This window comes from Penicillium chermesinum, assembly GCF_028974085.1.
Source record: "Penicillium chermesinum strain IBT 19713 chromosome Unknown utg000004l:1.0-3345178.0:1.0-3348027.0, whole genome shotgun sequence".
In the NCBI taxonomy this organism is placed as follows: Eukaryota; Fungi; Ascomycota; class Eurotiomycetes; order Eurotiales; family Aspergillaceae; genus Penicillium; species Penicillium chermesinum.
In genome coordinates this window covers 1,369,000-1,385,150 of record NW_026695314.1, presented here as the reverse complement: position 1 = coordinate 1,385,150, position 16,151 = coordinate 1,369,000, and the positions used below count along the sequence as shown (strand labels likewise).

The following is a 16,151-nucleotide window of genomic DNA, read 5'->3' as shown; positions in this document are numbered from 1 at the left end:
AATGGGTCGATTCAAGTCACCTGATCTCTATGTCACGTGCTGATCTATCCGTGTCTACTCCGTAGTGTTGCTCCAATCTTGCGCTCTCACCGCCTTCGTGATTTGCGATTGTCCTCGAAAAAAAAGTTGTTCCACAGCGCTTGCTCTCCGCATACAGACACCATCTTCCTCACGCTGTGCGCGATGGACGAGCTCTTTGATGTCTTCGAGGCTCCGCCTCAGACAAAAAGGGATTCTGAGGATGTTCCTCCGCACCCAAAAAAACAGAAGAAAAATAAGAAGCGCCAAATAGATGGGAACGTGAAAGGCAATGACAATGTTAATGGTAATGCGCCAGCAAAGGATACCGAGGCCACTTCCGAAGAACCGACTGCAGCAGATGCCATCACAAAGACTCACTCAACCTCTCCCACGGAAAATACTTTGCCTGATGCAAAGCGACTTCGACTCGATGAGGCTCCAGCTCCTGTTGTTGCCGATTCTTTCGAGACCGAACAGGAGCAACAAGTTGCAGGGACCGGTGATGCTGCTAAGCCGCTGATAGTCTCCCATCAAGTGCGCCACAAAGTTTCAATTCCACAGGGTTACCCCTACGTTCCCATTACCGAGCACAAGCCGCCTGCAGATCCCGCGAAGGTATACTCGTTTACCCTTGATCCTTTCCAACAACTCGCCGTCCATGCGATCCAGAGGAGCGAGAGTGTTCTGGTATCAGCCCACACTAGTGCTGGAAAAACAGTCGTGGCAGAGTATGCTATTGCGCAAAGTCTGAAGAACAACCAGAGAGTGATCTACACGAGTCCCATCAAAGCGCTATCTAATCAAAAGTACCGTGAATTTGCGGCCGAATTTGGCGATGTTGGTCTGATGACCGGTGACGTTACCATCAATCCTACTGCTACTTGCCTTGTCATGACTACTGAGATTCTCCGATCAATGCTTTACCGTGGCTCAGAGATTATGCGTGAAGTTGGATGGGTCGTCTTCGATGAAATTCACTACATGCGGGATGCGAACCGGGGCGTTGTCTGGGAAGAAACCCTTATTCTGTTGCCTGACAAGGTCAGATACGTTTTCCTTTCAGCTACTATTCCCAAATGCCCAGCAGTTTGCCGACTGGATCGTCAAAATGCACAATCAACCATGCCACGTCGTCTACACCAACTACCGTCCGACACCGTTGCAACACTACTTCTTTCCAATGGGTGCTGAGGGTATGCATTTGGTTGTGGATGAGAAAGGTGTATTCCGGGAGGAAAACTTTCAAAAAGCCATGAGCAGCATTGCTGACAAGAAAGGTGATGATCCCGCCGATGCTCTAGCTAAGAGAAAGGGTAAGGGCAAGGATAAGAAATTAGACAAGGGGGGGTCAGAAAGAGGCAAGCGACATTTTCAGACTTGTCAAAATGATCATGCTGAAGAGCTACAATCCCGTCATTGTCTTCAGCTTCAGTAAACGAGAGTGTGAGGCGGGTGCTCTCCAGATGAAGAAACTCTCCTTCAACGATGATTCGGAAAAAGAGATGGTTTCGAAGGTGTTTGACAGTGCCATGGAAATGCTGTCTCCAGAGGACCGAAACCTTCAACAGGTTGTCAACCTCCTGCCCCTTCTTCGACGAGGTATCGGTGTCCACCACTCTGGCCTCCTGCCTATCCTTAAGGAGACCATTGAAATTCTCTTTCAAGAAGGACTTATCAAAGTTCTGTTTGCGACGGAGACGTTCTCAATCGGCCTCAACATGCCTGCAAAAACAGTCATCTTCACCAGTGTTCGGAAGTTCGATGGCATAACCCAACGTTGGGTCACGCCCTCAGAATTCATCCAAATGTCTGGTCGTGCAGGGCGTCGAGGCCTTGACGAGCGGGGTATTGTCATCATGATGGTTGGTGAAGAGATGGACCCGGCTGTTGCCAAGGAAATTGTTCGTGGTGAACAGGACCGACTCAATTCTGCCTTCCACCTTAGCTACAACATGATCCTCAACTTGATGCGTGTGGAAGAAATCTCACCTGAGTTCATGCTCCGCCAATGCTTCAAGCAATTCCAAAACGCTAGTGACGTTGGGACTTTAGAAGTCGAACTGAAGGAACTCGAGGACCAAAAAGCCAACATGAGTATTGAAGACGAAGGCACCATCCGCGAATACTATGATCTGCGGAAGCAGCTCGACGGCTTTGCGGATGATATGCGTGCTGTCATCACTCATCCTAACTATTCTCTGCCCTTCCTTAACCCTGGTCGGTTGGTCCATGTGAAGTGGCAAGGCGCAGACTTTGGTTGGGGCGCTATTGTTGACTACAAGACCCGACACCCACCAAAGGGGTCGAGGGAGGAATTACCACCGCACCAAAAGTACTTTGTGGAGATTGCCTTGCAGATCGCTGATGGTCCCGCTATCGGGACGAAGACGTCTTCCGAATTCCCCCCCTGGCGTTCAGCCACCCACAGAGGGAGGCAAAGTTCGTGTAGACGTTGTCCCCGCCATGCTCTCTTGTATTCACGAAATATCCAACATCCGACTCCGCTTGCCGAAAGATCTAAGCCAGTCGAGCGGACGCGCCGCTCTTAAGAAGGCGCTTGACGAAACGATGAAACGATTCCCTGATGGCGTGTCTCTTGTTGACCCGATTGAAGACATGCGCATCAAGGATGACAGCTTCAAGAAGCTTCTTCGCGTATGTTCACGCTTAGAAACCCCCTTCTACATTAGTACTAACTCCTACATCTAGAAAATTGAGGTCATTGATTCACGCCTCCTAGGCAACCCATTACACAATTCGCCACGCTTGCCTGAGTTGTGGGATCAGTATGCAGCTAAGGTGAAACTCGGCGATCAAATCAAGGAGAAGAAGCAGAAGATCGAGGAAGCGATGTCTATTATTCAGCTGGACGAATTGAAGTGCCGCAAGCGTGTGCTCCGGCGCTACAACTTCATCGATGACAATGATGTTGTTCTACTCAAGGCACGTGTTGCCTGTGAAATCAGCACAGGCGACGAATTAATGCTAAGTGAGCTGCTGTTCGACGGTTTCTTCAATGAACTTACCCCAGAGCAAGTGGCGTCTGTCATCAGCTGCTTTGTATTTGAAGAGAAAGTCAAGGATGCCCAGCCTCTTGCCAAGGATGAATTGGCCAAGCCGCTGAGAGAAATCCAGAAACTTGCTCGTCAGGTTGCCAAGGTCTCGCAGGAATCTAAGATTGCTCTGAACGAAGAGGAGTACGTCAAGAGCTTCCATTGGGAGCTCATGGAAGTCGTCTATGACTGGGCCCATGGAAAGTCCTTTGGCGACATCTGGTAAGTCACACTTTTCCACCAAACCCTTTCATATTCCTCATTCCGGAGCTAACATGACCACCAGCAAAATGACCGATGTCTACGAAGGTAACTTGATCCGTGTCTTCCGTCGTCTAGAAGAATGTCTACGACAAATGGCTCAGGCCTCCAAGGTCATGGGCAGTGAGGACCTGGAGCGCAAATTTGAGGAGGCTCTTCAAAAGATTCGTCGCGACATTGTGGCCGCTCAATCTCTGTATCTGTAAAAATGATGATGAACGAGCCTTTTGATTGTATGGAATAGAGAAAAAAAAGATTATGAATGTTCCAGATTAGCCCGTAAGAAATTTCCTGTAGGTCCGTCCGTAGATGGAAACGAGGGCCCAAGTGGCATTGGGGCGGGTCACCCGAGCACTCGTCATCTTCGCCCGGACCTTTGTAGTTGTCTTTCTATGGTTTGCTCTTTCAAAGGGAATTAAATTTGAAACGGTCAAAGCCAAACACCTCTTTTTTTCCTTGGACAATTTTGTATAAAAGTCGCAGCGGTCCCGTTTGCGACGCTGGAAAGTCACATTGAAACCTGCGCGGCCGGACTACGTTGCCGCCCGCAACCTTCTTTTCTCCACCGCTTCTCTTTCACTTCCTCCCCACCTCTCACCCTTTTGGGCACCGATTTCCCCCTTCTCTTCCTCACGCTCTCTTTTTGAGGCTCTAGGGGATCATCTAGTATATTGCCATCCGGCTGTCATCATGAACAGTCTGGTGGCCACGCCTCCTGTCCCACCTCATTTCTACGAAAGCCCCCGATTCTCTCCCTCCCGTATAAGTACGTTGACAGACTCCCTCTCCCAGGGAAATGGAACTCCTAGGAGAACACCATTCCTGACCCCCCCAGAGGACCAAAAGACAGAAAATAGAAGATCCTCCAACTGACAAGTTTTGTGCAGTGTCTACGCCTTCTTCCTCCTACACCAGCCGAAAGCGGAAAGCTGACGATGATGGCCACGACCATGACGGTCGGATGTCTGCCTCCCCAACGAACTCGCCGGCCTTCACTCCTCGCCAGCTACCGTCCTTCCGAAACATCAAACGGTCTCGGCCAAACGTCTCTGGTCGGCCTCTTTCTCTCCCTCGCCTCCTCGAGACATTAGACACGGATGCCTTGCGGACTGTTGTCCGGACCATGTGTGAACGCCACCCTCAGCTCGCCGACGAGGTTGCACATACCTCGCCCCGACCGAGCGTTTCTTCTACCCTCCAAGTGCTTCGAAACTACCAAGCCGCTCTTCAGTCATCTTTTCCTTTGGGTGGCAATACCGAGTCTGACTACGCATACAACCGAGTTCGCCAACCGCTCACGAACCTTCTCGAAGCACTGAGTGACTTCACCCCAAATTTCCTCCCTCCTAACGAATCCCAACCTTCCGTTTCTCTGAGCTACCTTGACGGTGCGACCGATATCATCCACGCCTTACCTCGCTGGAGTACACCACAGAATAATCTCGAGCGGGACTCTGCTTATGATGAGATGGGCAAGGCCTGGGTCCTGGTGATCCGTGAGGCTGCTAAACGAGGTGGAGGTATTCAGCTTCAGTACGGGGGCTGGGATCAAAAGCTCGCCAAACACAACCAGACTTCAGGTGGCAAACTGCAAGGCGCAGTCAATGAGTTGGGCTCCAGCCTTGGATGGATGAGTGACTCGCCCGCTCACAGCCCCGGGGGAAGCGATATGGGCTCTATACGCGAGCAACTCTTCTCTGGGACCTACGGCCTAAACACGCCCGTCAAAGTTGGCCCCTGGTAAAGAGGCAATTTGAGATACGGTACCTTGTCCACCTTGATCCTTCATAAGATCAGGATCACCTCATCCCCGGCCCTATACCGCACGCACCTCTCTCGCGCTGCATCTTCGAAGTCCGCACATGGCTCTCTTATGGGCCTTACCGACGGTCAACCCGTACCGGCCGTACAAATGTCGACGTATGCCACGATCACGATACCTCCTGCATGACCCTTAGAAAACCAATACGGTCAGAGAATGGCGTTTACAGTATGCAATGGCGAATTAGCTTACTATTTACCTGCTTTATTTCTTATATTCTTTTTGATTCTTCTCCTGTCCTTGTCTTTTAAAAATTGGGTACTCGCGGAGACAAAATCTACGTCGTCCTAGAGGTTTCGTCTAACCTTATTTCCCTCTCTTCCTCCTCCAATTCTCACTGGCTCTCTTATGCTTTGACATTCTTTGAAGCATGCAAAGCAAATTGACAATTCCCTCCCTTCCATTTCTTTTGTCCACTTGCGACGGCGGCGTGCTTGTTACTATTTATCTTGGAGTGAGTTGGGGTTTCACACATCCGTTCGTCTGCTTCTTATTCCTTTCTTTGCTGCTTTTCTGTTTTTCTAGCATTGTTTTGCATACCGCGGTTCCTCGGTCTCGGTCTGATTTATCTTCGTTGGCCAGGTATGCAGCTTTTTCGCCATCTGACTTGTCTTACCTCTTGCTCTCAGAGAGGGTTCTCTGGTTGGTACAAAACATCAGGCCTACGAAGAAGCAGGGATATAGCTGTCTAATAGTTATATTGGAATAGCAAAATATCTTATGGATGACACAGCTTACTTGCGCTCAGATATGACGCATCGAAGGTCACCTAATTAGTGCGCAGTTGAAATTCCGTTGCTCATACACCACTTTTCGTACTCGTACGTGTAACTTAACACTTCCAAGAACTTGTCTTCTCGTCACTACTATAGCAGTCCCACTAGTAGTCTTCACCGTGGAGTTCGAATCTCTCCCGATCTGGTTTGCGACCATTACTGAGATAAAATAAACACTCAACTGCCGCTGCAGGATGACCACCATCGCCAGTTCTTGTAATTTCGACTGACTGCAAGGCTTGCTGATCATGGATTAGGTAGAGACGCCTATGATAGGAGAAGGTATATACAAAATGAGAAAGATGCAATTGAGCCCGCCTCAGATGAGCGCACGTTTCACAACCTGGAATAACCAACTAGCATCTTCCCAGCCACCCAAAGAACCCGGCTTCTCGATCGCGACAACCGACTCGCCGTCTGTTTGCGACAGAGCGTCCGCCTCATCATGCATGGAGCGCCCGTCTTCAGAAGCCAATGACGATGTCTCATTCTTCTGCGCGCCCACAAGGCCCGGTTGCTCAAATGTTACAGTGGTAGTCGTAGCCGCAGCTCCAATCCGCGTATCTGCAGCAGGAGTCGAGACAGCCACCGGCAGCTCGTCGACACCAAAAAGTGTCCATTCAACCAGACGATCGAGCCAAGTCCCCAGCCCGAACCCCCGTTCCCGCGTAAGCCTCTGTAGATCGGCTTCATCGAAGTCGTCGGGTGTGTCGTCCGAATACACATCGGAATCCGACTCCTCGTCCTCCACACCGTAGTCTGCCGATCCTTCGTCGGATAATGCCCGCTCTCGCTGCAGCGCGGCCATTTCTGCTCTTATCCGCTCGTCCACGAAGTCTGGGATAAGACCATGTGGTCTTCCCCGAGACTCGGCTGGACTCGACGCGCCAGTGCCAGGGCTGGACGCCTTCCCCGCCGTAGTGGAAGAAAGAGGCGGGATGGTCGTCATTGTGAGACCAACACGACTGCCACGCCGACTTTGGCCTCTTGAGCGAGAGGTGCGGCGGGAGAGAGCTGCAGGCGTGGAGGCGCCGGAGCGCGATTTGCGGGCTGAGGCGCCGGACTTGGCGCGCTGGTGGTGGCGGTCATGGATTGAGGCGGTGGGGTCATTGGGGGGTGTTGAGACGAGGCTTGTGGAACTTTCGCGCTTGGACAGCCAGCTCTGACCTTTTTCTTCGCGGGTGGACGATGCCAGGGCTATTCCAGCGCGGAGCATCCATTCTGTGTCCGATTTGGTGGCTGCTGGGAGGTGTCCGTGACGGGAATGGAGATATTTTTTCTGGGGGAAAGCCGTTTGTGTGTGATGCAGGGGGAAGCTCACATTATGGCTTTGCAGGTTCGTATCGCTTGAGGGTGCGGCGCGTGTTGAGCTCTTGCTTCGAGCGTGGTGGCGGGTTCTGGAAGTGCTTCGCGAGTGCGACAAGATGGGTGGTGTGCTTGGGACTGAGAGGCTAGACAGGTAGGAAGTCCTCGTCGCACTATTTTGGTCGTCATGAAGCGTTTGGCCGAAGTAGTCCTCTGACTCTAGGTCGTCATCGTCAATGGGAAACCGCGGTGTAAGTGGAGCAAGGGAAACATGATTAAGGTTGGGGTAAGAGCGCCGCTTCGAAAAGCTACTGGACGAGTTATGAAACTGGGGTTTGATCAGTCTAGTGTCTCCTCACCCTCTGGTAGAGTACATACCTCCATGGCTTGGGTTTCTCACGTTGAGAGGGAGTCTGGGGAGGAAAAGAAATCGGGGCAGGATGGAATGCGGAGTTGTTGCATGTGATTGTCAAGAACCCGAGCTACGTTATTTCCAGCCGAAAACAGTTTAGTCGGTAGACTTTCAGAACACGATCATGATATTGTTCGCCACATCATATGATGATGGATCATCATACTACATGCTCCCTCAAAAGTTATGGTACTTGCTCTGACTTCTCGAGAAAGCCCTCGAAGAGCCACTGACGCAGTACTAGTAAGTCATGGTAATGTGAAGGTACACGATGATCTACACAAATACTAGTGCTTTACACTATACCACGACTCAGAGAGATAAGCGGCCCAGGTCCTACGGATAGCTGGATAGGTTATTCAACTCAGCTAAGTTCAAATCGCTTATTTGTATTCGTTGATTCGGAGGTTTAAAGGTCCTACAGGAATCTAGACTACTCTCTTTAGATCCGAGAATCCTGGAAATTCATGTAATCAGCTCCCTGGATCTTGAGATCGTCCAGAATGCTGTACTCCATGATCCATTTCATGCGCTCTGATAGAGCCTCGGGGTTGAAGTTGGCCGACATCTCGCTGGGATTATCCGAGCTGGCCAGCTTACCCGCCTCATAGCTGGTCTTTGTAACTCGGTCAGTGCGAGGCTTGCGCACGTCTTGGTAGAACTGCAGTGCATCTTTCAGATTGTCGGTCTTCCAGTGACGAAGGATGGTTGCCAGTGCAATGCCTGATTCAATTGCCATACAAGTTCCTTGTCCTAATTCCAGAGTTAGTTGATATACAAGAAACGAAGCTTAACAAAGCTCTTCTTCGATCCTAATGTTCAGATTCCACAAAGGGATTGTAAAACTCACCTTGATGGGGTAGTGTAGAGTGCACTGAGTCACCAAGAAGGACAATTCCAGCATCCTTGATGGGGCTCATCTCAAACCATTTGTTCAACGGATCCCGCACATAAAGAGCCTGCTTCAGCATACGGCCGTCAGGGGATCCCTTGCGTAGACCTGAGATGATATCCTGAACCTGAGGGCACCAATCACGCACGTGCTCTTGTAGACTTTCAATGTCAGAGCGTGACATCCAACTTTCGGACTTCCAAGACTCGAGGGGCTCAGACATGAAACCGATGATTCCGGCACGGTCGGTCCCAGTGGATTGGTTCCCGATGGGGAGGATCAATACATGTCTCTTGGGGCCCCGGAAGTTAACCAGCTTCGGTCGTAGCAGCTGGGCAGTTTCTTCTTTCAGATCCTTGTAGTCGACAAATCCACGGTATACGACCTGGCCAGAGTAAATGGGTTTATCGACTAAGCCCATTTCTTGTCGCACCTTGGATTTAATACCATCACAGCCGATGATGATATCAGCTTCGGCAGTAGTACCGTCCTCAAAATGAATGGTGTATGGTGGCGCTCCTGCTTTCTCTACCTCTGAGCTCCCATTACGGTCGATTGACAACAGCCGTTTGTTCAAGTGTAAGCGGTCTTTTGGTACTCGTTCCTTGAGTGCATCTAAGAGATGAGCCCGGTGCAGGAGACGGTTATGTGGCGAGGAGAACTCGTTGATATGACCCAGGTAATCACCGGTTTTGTAATTGCGATACTCCATATAGCATTCCAGTTGCGGGGAAGACTTGCGAAGCAATGATTCCTTGAGACCGAAAGCGTCAAGAACACGGTTGGCATTGGAGGTAATGCTCACACCGGCGCCAACTTCCCCGAATTGGTGGGCTTGCTCGTAGAGCTGCACATTCTTCAGACCAGCATAAGATGCGGCGTTCAGAAAGGCCATGCCACCCAGGCCCCCGCCAATAATCGCGATTCTCTTGTCCTCGAAGCCCATGGTGTCGCTTAAGGTGCGTGAAAGTGCTGAAGAACTGCAAGAATTCCTTGACCTCTTCGATCTTAGGAGGGAGTGGTGAACAGCCCTGGGCGATGGGTGCTTTATTATAAGTAGGTCTGGAGGCCCAGAATCTCCATGTGTGCGGGACTTGGTCTATCCGATCCACACGGACTTCTGACCCCTGTGCTCTCCACAGTCTTGCGAAGATAGGTGGATCCGATATACGTTGGGCCAGGGACGGGAATTGTCGATCAACGAATGAAGGCCCGCCCTATTTAGACCTGTTCTGCATTAGGCTATCCCCGCATATAATTGACCATTCCATGAAGGAAGGTATGGTGATTATTGCTTCTGTAGTGCACATTGGTCGTATCCCCCGTCATGACCCAAATATTGGAATCGGAACCCCACAAAACTCATATCCGAAGCCCCACATTGGTATCGGGTATACGCAGTTTAGCATCTGGGTTCGCGGATGGCTTTCCAAGGTTCTGCGCTGAGTGAGCCAGATGCACAGCATCCTGCCTTTTTGTTACTTAGAATAGAAAGAACCAGAGTACTTTGAGGTAGAATGATTGGGAAATTTGAACAATACCTGGGTATCAAGTTCAGGTGTTCTACTAGCGTTATAGTTACAACCTCCAAAGCCTCCCCCCCCCCCAAAAAAAACTCGCGTCTAAACTGGGCCTCCATGCTTACTGGCTTGGCAAAATATTGCCTTGTTCACAACAAAGCCTTCGAGGGCTGAAATAGCAGCCCAGAGTCGGTTTTCGGCCTCAGGAAAAACGAGCGAACGAGGGCTGTAGAAGACCTCGTCGCTGACCTCCTCTGGGTGTCGAGGAAGACAGTGCATAAATTTCCAGTTCTCCTTGGCGCCCTTTCCGAGCTCGCTCGTAATCTGGAAGCCGTTGAAAGCCTTCAGACGCTTGATTGACTCATCCTCCTGGCCCATTGAGACCCAAGTGTCTGTGACCAAGATATCCGCATCCTTGACAGCCTCCTGCGGGACATTAGTTTGGGTAAGTTTACCCTGGCCTGCGCCCTGGATAACTCGAAGCATGTCAGCGGGAATCTCATAGCCCTTCGGAGTAGCTACGGCCATCTCGACGCCCATCTTGGAAGCGCCAATTGCCATATCAAAAAGAACATTATTAGCATCACCGACCCATGCGATCTTGAGACCTTCTAGGCCTAGACTAGGGCTGCCGTGGGCAGTGGCCTTGGGTGCGAATGACTCATAGATTGTTAGGAAATCGGCAACGGTCTGAAGGGGGTGGTAGGAGTCGCAAAGGGCATTGATAACGGGAACAGTCGAGTGCTCCGCCAGCTCCTTGACATCAGAGTGCTTTGAGACTCGTGCCACAATGCATGAAACCATGGAAGATATCACCACAGATGTATCATAGACCGATTCGTTTACGCCAAGCTGAATATCGTCCTTGCCCAGGAACATAGGGTGACCGCCCATTTGAAAAGCAGCAGCTTCTGTTGACACGCGGGTGCGGGTACTGCGCTTGTTGAACATCATGGCGACGGTCTTGCCAGACAAGGCGCCTTGCAGGCCTCGTGGGACGACACCTGACTTGATTTGCTGTTTATGGGATGCTGCATTGCGTACGAGAGTTGCAAACTCGGTAGGGGTAAGGTCCGCAATGGACAGGAAGTGTCGCGGCGAAGTGCTTTGCGCCTGGTGGGCAAATCGGCGGAAGCCGAGACGAGTGGCTGCTGCTAAGCTGCTGGCCATGACCGATTTCGTATTAGAGGGACTTCCAATATGTTATGGCGTTTGGCTAGGAGAAACAAGTAGCGAGGGATATTGGGTGAATCTCACCGCTTGGAAGAGCCCGATTCCTTTGAAGATCATCCCCACAAACAGTCTCAACAAGTCCGGAGAAGCTAAATTTGTTGGTGCCAGAATCTGCCATAATATGCCTGATATTTCAGGCTCATAAATCTCCACATTCCGTTATCTCTGCTTATCGTCATCGTCATCTTCTCGCTTCTCCGCTCCTTCTCTTCTCAAGTCCGTTGGAAACCAAGACTGGAAGGCAAAGGAAATATAAGGCTCCAGATTACATCTGTATATTTCTCCCGCCACAATGGCTGATGAGGCGAGCCGGCCGTTGTTGGATGACCAGACTAGGTCTTCCTCCGAGTTCGTAGTCACGGAGAGGACTACCCACCAGACTAGCCGATCGTTCGAACTGTCATCCGAATCCACACCCTTACTCCATCGCCGCAATGAAGATATTACAACATACGGAACTGAGAGAGGGAGAAGCTCTAGATCACCGTCAACGATATCTCGCAGGTCGGGGTCTCCCGAGAGCACATCGACCAAAAAGCAGAGTCACCTCCGATGGCCGAGCATAGTATCTCTCGCTTTATTAACGACCGGAGTCCTCGCCATTTTGCTTTTCGCATTCTTGACTCCGGCCGTTGTTAAAGAATATGCAAACGAAGCTGCGATCTTCAAACCCACGGCGCTATCAGTTGACTCCACCACCGCCGATGGGGTCCGAGCGCGGGTACAGGGCGAATTCGTCATGGATGCAACTCGCGTGAAGAACAAAGCTATTCGAGGCTTTGGACGGTTCGTCACTTGGGTTGCCACCGAAGTTGAAACAGGGCATTCGGATGTAGAGGTCTATCTCCCGGAGTACGGCAATGTTTTGATCGGAACTGCAACATTGCCATCGATAATCGTGAACATCCGCAATGGCAATATCAACGAAATTGACTTCTTAGCCGATTTGGCTGCTGGTGATGTACAGGGGCTGCATGGCATTGCTATGGACTGGATTGAAGGAAGACTTGGTCGACTGAGTCTCAAAGGAAAGGCGACCTTACACTTGAAAACAGGTCTGCTGCGCCTCGGAACTCAAGTGATGACGAACACTATCACATTAGAGGGTGAGTACTTTTATCCCCGACCCACTGAGTATCCTTCGTCAAGATTCTAACACTTTGCGATAGAATCAGACTTTCCAGCTATTCCAGCGGTAAAGGTCTCGCAGCTAAACGTGCACGACGCTGAAGACGGTGCCATGCAAGCTGAGGCTCTGGTATCTTCGATTGTCAACTCTCCTGTGGCTTTGACTGTTCCAGCTCTTGGCTTTGAAATCCTTGTGCCAAACTGTTCCCCTGGTGACCCCAATATCATGGTTGCAAAGGCACAGACGTCCCAAATCAGAGTTGAACCTGAAGTGGAAACCACAGTCGGTGTCAAAGGGTTTGTCAAAAACCTCCCTGACGAATTGACCAAAAATTGTCCAGGAGAAGAAGGATCACCCTTGGACTACTTGGTCTCAAGCTACATACAAGGGAATGAGACAACCATCTTTGTCCGTGGCTCGGATGCACCGACGCCCCAGGCGCCCGCATGGATGGTGGATCTTTTACGCAGCGTTACCATCCCATTGCCTTTCACAGGTCATGCGCTGGATAACTTGGTCAAAAACTTTACCATGACCGATACCCATTTCTCCCTCCCCGATCCCTTTTCAGAGCCTGATACCCCGGCAGCTCAACCCTCCGTTTCTGCTTTGGTGAAGGTAATCATCAGCCTACCCAAAAACATGAATTTCGAGCTTGATGTCCCCAAAATCCGGGCATTGACCAATGTTTTCTTTGAGGGCAAGGAACTGGGTACATTGAACATCAACGATTGGCAAGAAGCAAACTCAACGCTGGTGCATGATGGCCAGAATGGATCAACCTCGCTACTCGTAGATTTCACCATCAAGGATGCTCCGTTAAACGTGACAGATAGCACATTGCTGTCTCGCATCGTGCAAGGCATACTTTTCGGTACAGAGCCCATCGTCTTGCACGTCGATGCCACTGTGGACGCGAAGATCTCAACTGGATTGGGTCTCTTTGCTATACGGGGCATCCCTGCCGATGGAAATTTTCCTGTGAAGAGTATGTTTTGAATTAGATAGTATAGGTTTATCAAATGATCTGCGATTTGGCATTGACATGCTATTAGCTCCCACAAACAACACACTCGACCTGATCAACCTGATCGACCCGAATATTGTATCGATCCACATAGATGAGACAACAGAATCCTCACTTCAGGTATCCGCTGTGATGAACTTCACGAACCCGACAGAGTACACCGCCGAAATTCCTTTCGTCGATTTCCTGATGCTGTACAATAGCACACCTGTCGCGCATGTCGTTGCTCGCAATTTCTCTTTGGGCCTGGGGTCTAATTCCGACGCAGTGTTGCAAATCACATGGGGGCCGCTTGAAATTGGAGGCCCGAATGGGACCAAAGCTGGACGGTCTCTGATCTCATCGTATATATCGGGTAAGTTCCTCTGGGCCCAACTACCTATTCAGTAAATTGACTAAATCAGGATCAAATACAACTGTCACAATCCGAGCTCATGAGGGTACTATTCCTGCCCTTCCGGAGCTTGGAAAAGCAATGTCGGATCTCGAGATTGTTATCCCACTTCCCCCTTTTTCGGGCCCAGGCTCACCAGACGATGATGGAGGCGATAAGAGAACACCGCTACTTCAAGATGCAACGGTAAGTCACTTAAAGTGTTCCGCAACCAAGCCATTTTGGCTTTAAGTGTTTCAATAGTTTGCAGTCCGAGCTAATTCGCTTGATAGCTTCATCTTTGGTCGTCCACGGCGGATTTCTTACTTTTTTCGCCATTGGAAGAGAAAAGCATCACAGTGACCTCAATACATGCGACAGCTTTCTACAAAGAAGATGAGCCCCTTGGAAAGATAAGGTGGAATCAGCCGTTCATTGTTCCGCCTGGCCTCTCGCGAACGCCTCGTCTGCCTGTTGATTTGGTTCTTGGTGGCGGCGCGTACGATGCCCTCCGAAAGGCTCTCGGCCAGTCATTAAAGCTTAACACAGTTGCCCAGATCGGTGTACAGGTGGACAATTATCGCGATGTTGTATTATATACGGGCAAAGATATCGATGCCAATATTAGGGTATAGGCTCATTTTCAAGCTATCGAGACGTCAATGATATCTTTTTAAACGCCCTTTCTCATGCAGAAAACAGTAAGTTCTAGCTTCCATCAGTATCAGTACTTGGTGGCTACTAACGAATATTTTAGTTCTCGTATACAATACATGGACATATCAGTATAATGCAATGATATAGTCCAAGAAGATAGAAGCGGCAAAACAGGGCGACTTCGATTCAACTTAACAATTAGTTCGGAGGCACGAGACAAGTTCATTGCATAGTGGGGACTATAAGTAGCTCCTAGGTCCATTTACGAAAGAGGCCCCTCGTGTTATTTTCAAGTTAGAGCTCTGCGTCTCAACCTTTCTCTTTTTTCACCTTCTGTACTACAGCCAGTTGATCTTCCACCCTCCCATCTTGATACGAGTGTTGTTAGTAGTCATCGATATTGCATCACCTCTTTTCTCTTGATCTCTTCATCCTTTCCATTTGACGTCCTGCCAAACATCCGGTCCTCGTCAACACCTAGATCTATCAAGTTCCTGTCCATCTTGACGCGTTATCAACCCCTCCAACGGGTATCCTGGGGCTTGCTTGAGCTCCTGCTGTTTTCTAATCCTTTAATTCCGTGGGAAACAGTATGGCATCTTTTGAAGACCTTGGCCCGGAGGCATATGATAGCAAGGAAGTGCAGGCGTTCGTTGATCGTCACATTATGTACCTCCTGGATTATGTGGCTGACGGCGAACTATTCGCTCCCGCACGTCGCTATCAGCCAAATGTTGATAATGATAATGATGATGGCAAGAGCGACGCTCAGCAGCAGAAACTCCAACAAATCGTCACGGTAATCTGGAAAACTTTGATCGAGGAGATTTCGCTTACCCCTAAGGACGACAGCGGAGACACCACTAGCGACAAGCTCTCTCGTGACCAGGCCGCTACTGAAGAGCTCCCCGACGAAGACCCCATCTCTGCCAACAAGCCCCTACGCCTTGCGTCTCTTCGCAGCCAAGTTCCTGTCAAGCCACACCTGCAAAAGGCCATCGCTCAAGGCCACATGAACTACGATTGGCTAGGCGTCCATGTCCTCGCTTTATGGCGCAATGTACTGAGGAGTCGCCGGTGCAAGCGCCTACGCATGGCCAAGAAGAGACAGGCGGAGCTGAAGCAATTGGGAGAAGATGCGAAAAAGCGGTTGGAGGTTATCATGGCTTCCCAGGGCTTGTCCGATCACGATTCCCTTGTCGAGAATGATGACCCTGCTCAGGGAGGTGCCCCTGCTCAAGAGAATATCGCCACTGGAAATGATAGTCCTATTGCTTAGGATCTTGGATGCATTTCTCTGGCCAGGCAACGTTTAGGCCAGCGGCATCTCAAGACCGATTTTTCAAATGCCTTCTAGCACACGCCATGACCTCAGTTTCCTGATTTTTAACTTTCGCCTACCATTCGAGCCGAGATGAGAACCATAGCTCCTAGTAATCCCACGTGTCTTCCTTCAAACGGTAAACAGTATGTCGTAGGCCCTAGCCTCCTTGCGACTTGAAGTGGCTCTGGAGTCCACAGGCTACGACTGTGCTTGAGGATTTTATCAGGGGATTGGTATTGTCGCTATGAGCACTTCCAAAAGTCTCTGTTTCGGTAGAAATTCAAGTTAATTGTGTGTTACTAGCAAAACTTGAGAGTGACTTCGGTGGGGGCCTAATTGCCGTTTT

General features: G+C 50.2%; 7 protein-coding genes across 7 annotated transcripts; 4 read left to right on the top strand and 3 right to left on the bottom strand.

The window, feature by feature from the left end:
• Window positions 1-183: 183 nt before the first annotated feature.
• On the top strand, window positions 184-3,541 carry N7468_005419 (ATP-dependent RNA helicase MTR4; the record flags this gene model as incomplete). The annotated part of the gene is made up of 6 exons (XM_058474716.1): window positions 184-1,062; window positions 1,106-1,368; window positions 1,397-2,388; window positions 2,450-2,676; window positions 2,731-3,296; window positions 3,361-3,541. 6 exons carry the CDS (start codon window positions 184-186, stop codon window positions 3,539-3,541), a joined length of 3,108 nt encoding a protein of 1,035 aa, XP_058330456.1.
• A 484-nt stretch (window positions 3,542-4,025) lies between these two features.
• On the top strand, window positions 4,026-5,079 carry N7468_005418 (cut8/STS1 family protein; the record flags this gene model as incomplete). Its single annotated transcript, XM_058474715.1, has 2 exons — window positions 4,026-4,101; window positions 4,223-5,079. 2 exons carry the CDS (start codon window positions 4,026-4,028, stop codon window positions 5,077-5,079), a joined length of 933 nt encoding a protein of 310 aa, XP_058330455.1.
• Window positions 5,080-6,252: 1,173 nt separating this feature from the next.
• Window positions 6,253-7,622, bottom strand: N7468_005417 (DUF3984 domain-containing protein; the record flags this gene model as incomplete). The annotated part of the gene is made up of 2 exons (XM_058474714.1): window positions 6,253-7,566; window positions 7,617-7,622. The coding sequence occupies 2 exons, from the start codon at window positions 7,620-7,622 to the stop codon at window positions 6,253-6,255; spliced, it is 1,320 nt and encodes a 439-aa protein (XP_058330454.1).
• Window positions 7,623-8,092: 470 nt separating this feature from the next.
• Window positions 8,093-9,488, bottom strand: N7468_005416 (uncharacterized protein; the record flags this gene model as incomplete). The annotated part of the gene is made up of 2 exons (XM_058474713.1): window positions 8,093-8,403; window positions 8,501-9,488. The coding sequence occupies 2 exons, from the start codon at window positions 9,486-9,488 to the stop codon at window positions 8,093-8,095; spliced, it is 1,299 nt and encodes a 432-aa protein (XP_058330453.1).
• A 676-nt stretch (window positions 9,489-10,164) lies between these two features.
• argB (ornithine carbamoyltransferase) lies at window positions 10,165-11,232 on the bottom strand (the record flags this gene model as incomplete). The annotated part of the gene is made up of 1 exon (XM_058474712.1): window positions 10,165-11,232. The coding sequence occupies one exon, from the start codon at window positions 11,230-11,232 to the stop codon at window positions 10,165-10,167; it is 1,068 nt and encodes a 355-aa protein (XP_058330452.1).
• A 355-nt stretch (window positions 11,233-11,587) lies between these two features.
• N7468_005414 (uncharacterized protein) lies at window positions 11,588-14,459 on the top strand (the record flags this gene model as incomplete). The annotated part of the gene is made up of 5 exons (XM_058474711.1): window positions 11,588-12,401; window positions 12,465-13,412; window positions 13,438-13,806; window positions 13,856-14,031; window positions 14,118-14,459. The coding sequence occupies 5 exons, from the start codon at window positions 11,588-11,590 to the stop codon at window positions 14,457-14,459; spliced, it is 2,649 nt and encodes an 882-aa protein (XP_058330451.1).
• Window positions 14,460-15,073: 614 nt separating this feature from the next.
• Window positions 15,074-15,760, top strand: N7468_005413 (uncharacterized protein; the record flags this gene model as incomplete). Its single annotated transcript, XM_058474710.1, has 1 exon — window positions 15,074-15,760. One exon carries the CDS (start codon window positions 15,074-15,076, stop codon window positions 15,758-15,760), a length of 687 nt encoding a protein of 228 aa, XP_058330450.1.
• Between the last annotated feature and the right edge of the window lie 391 nt (window positions 15,761-16,151).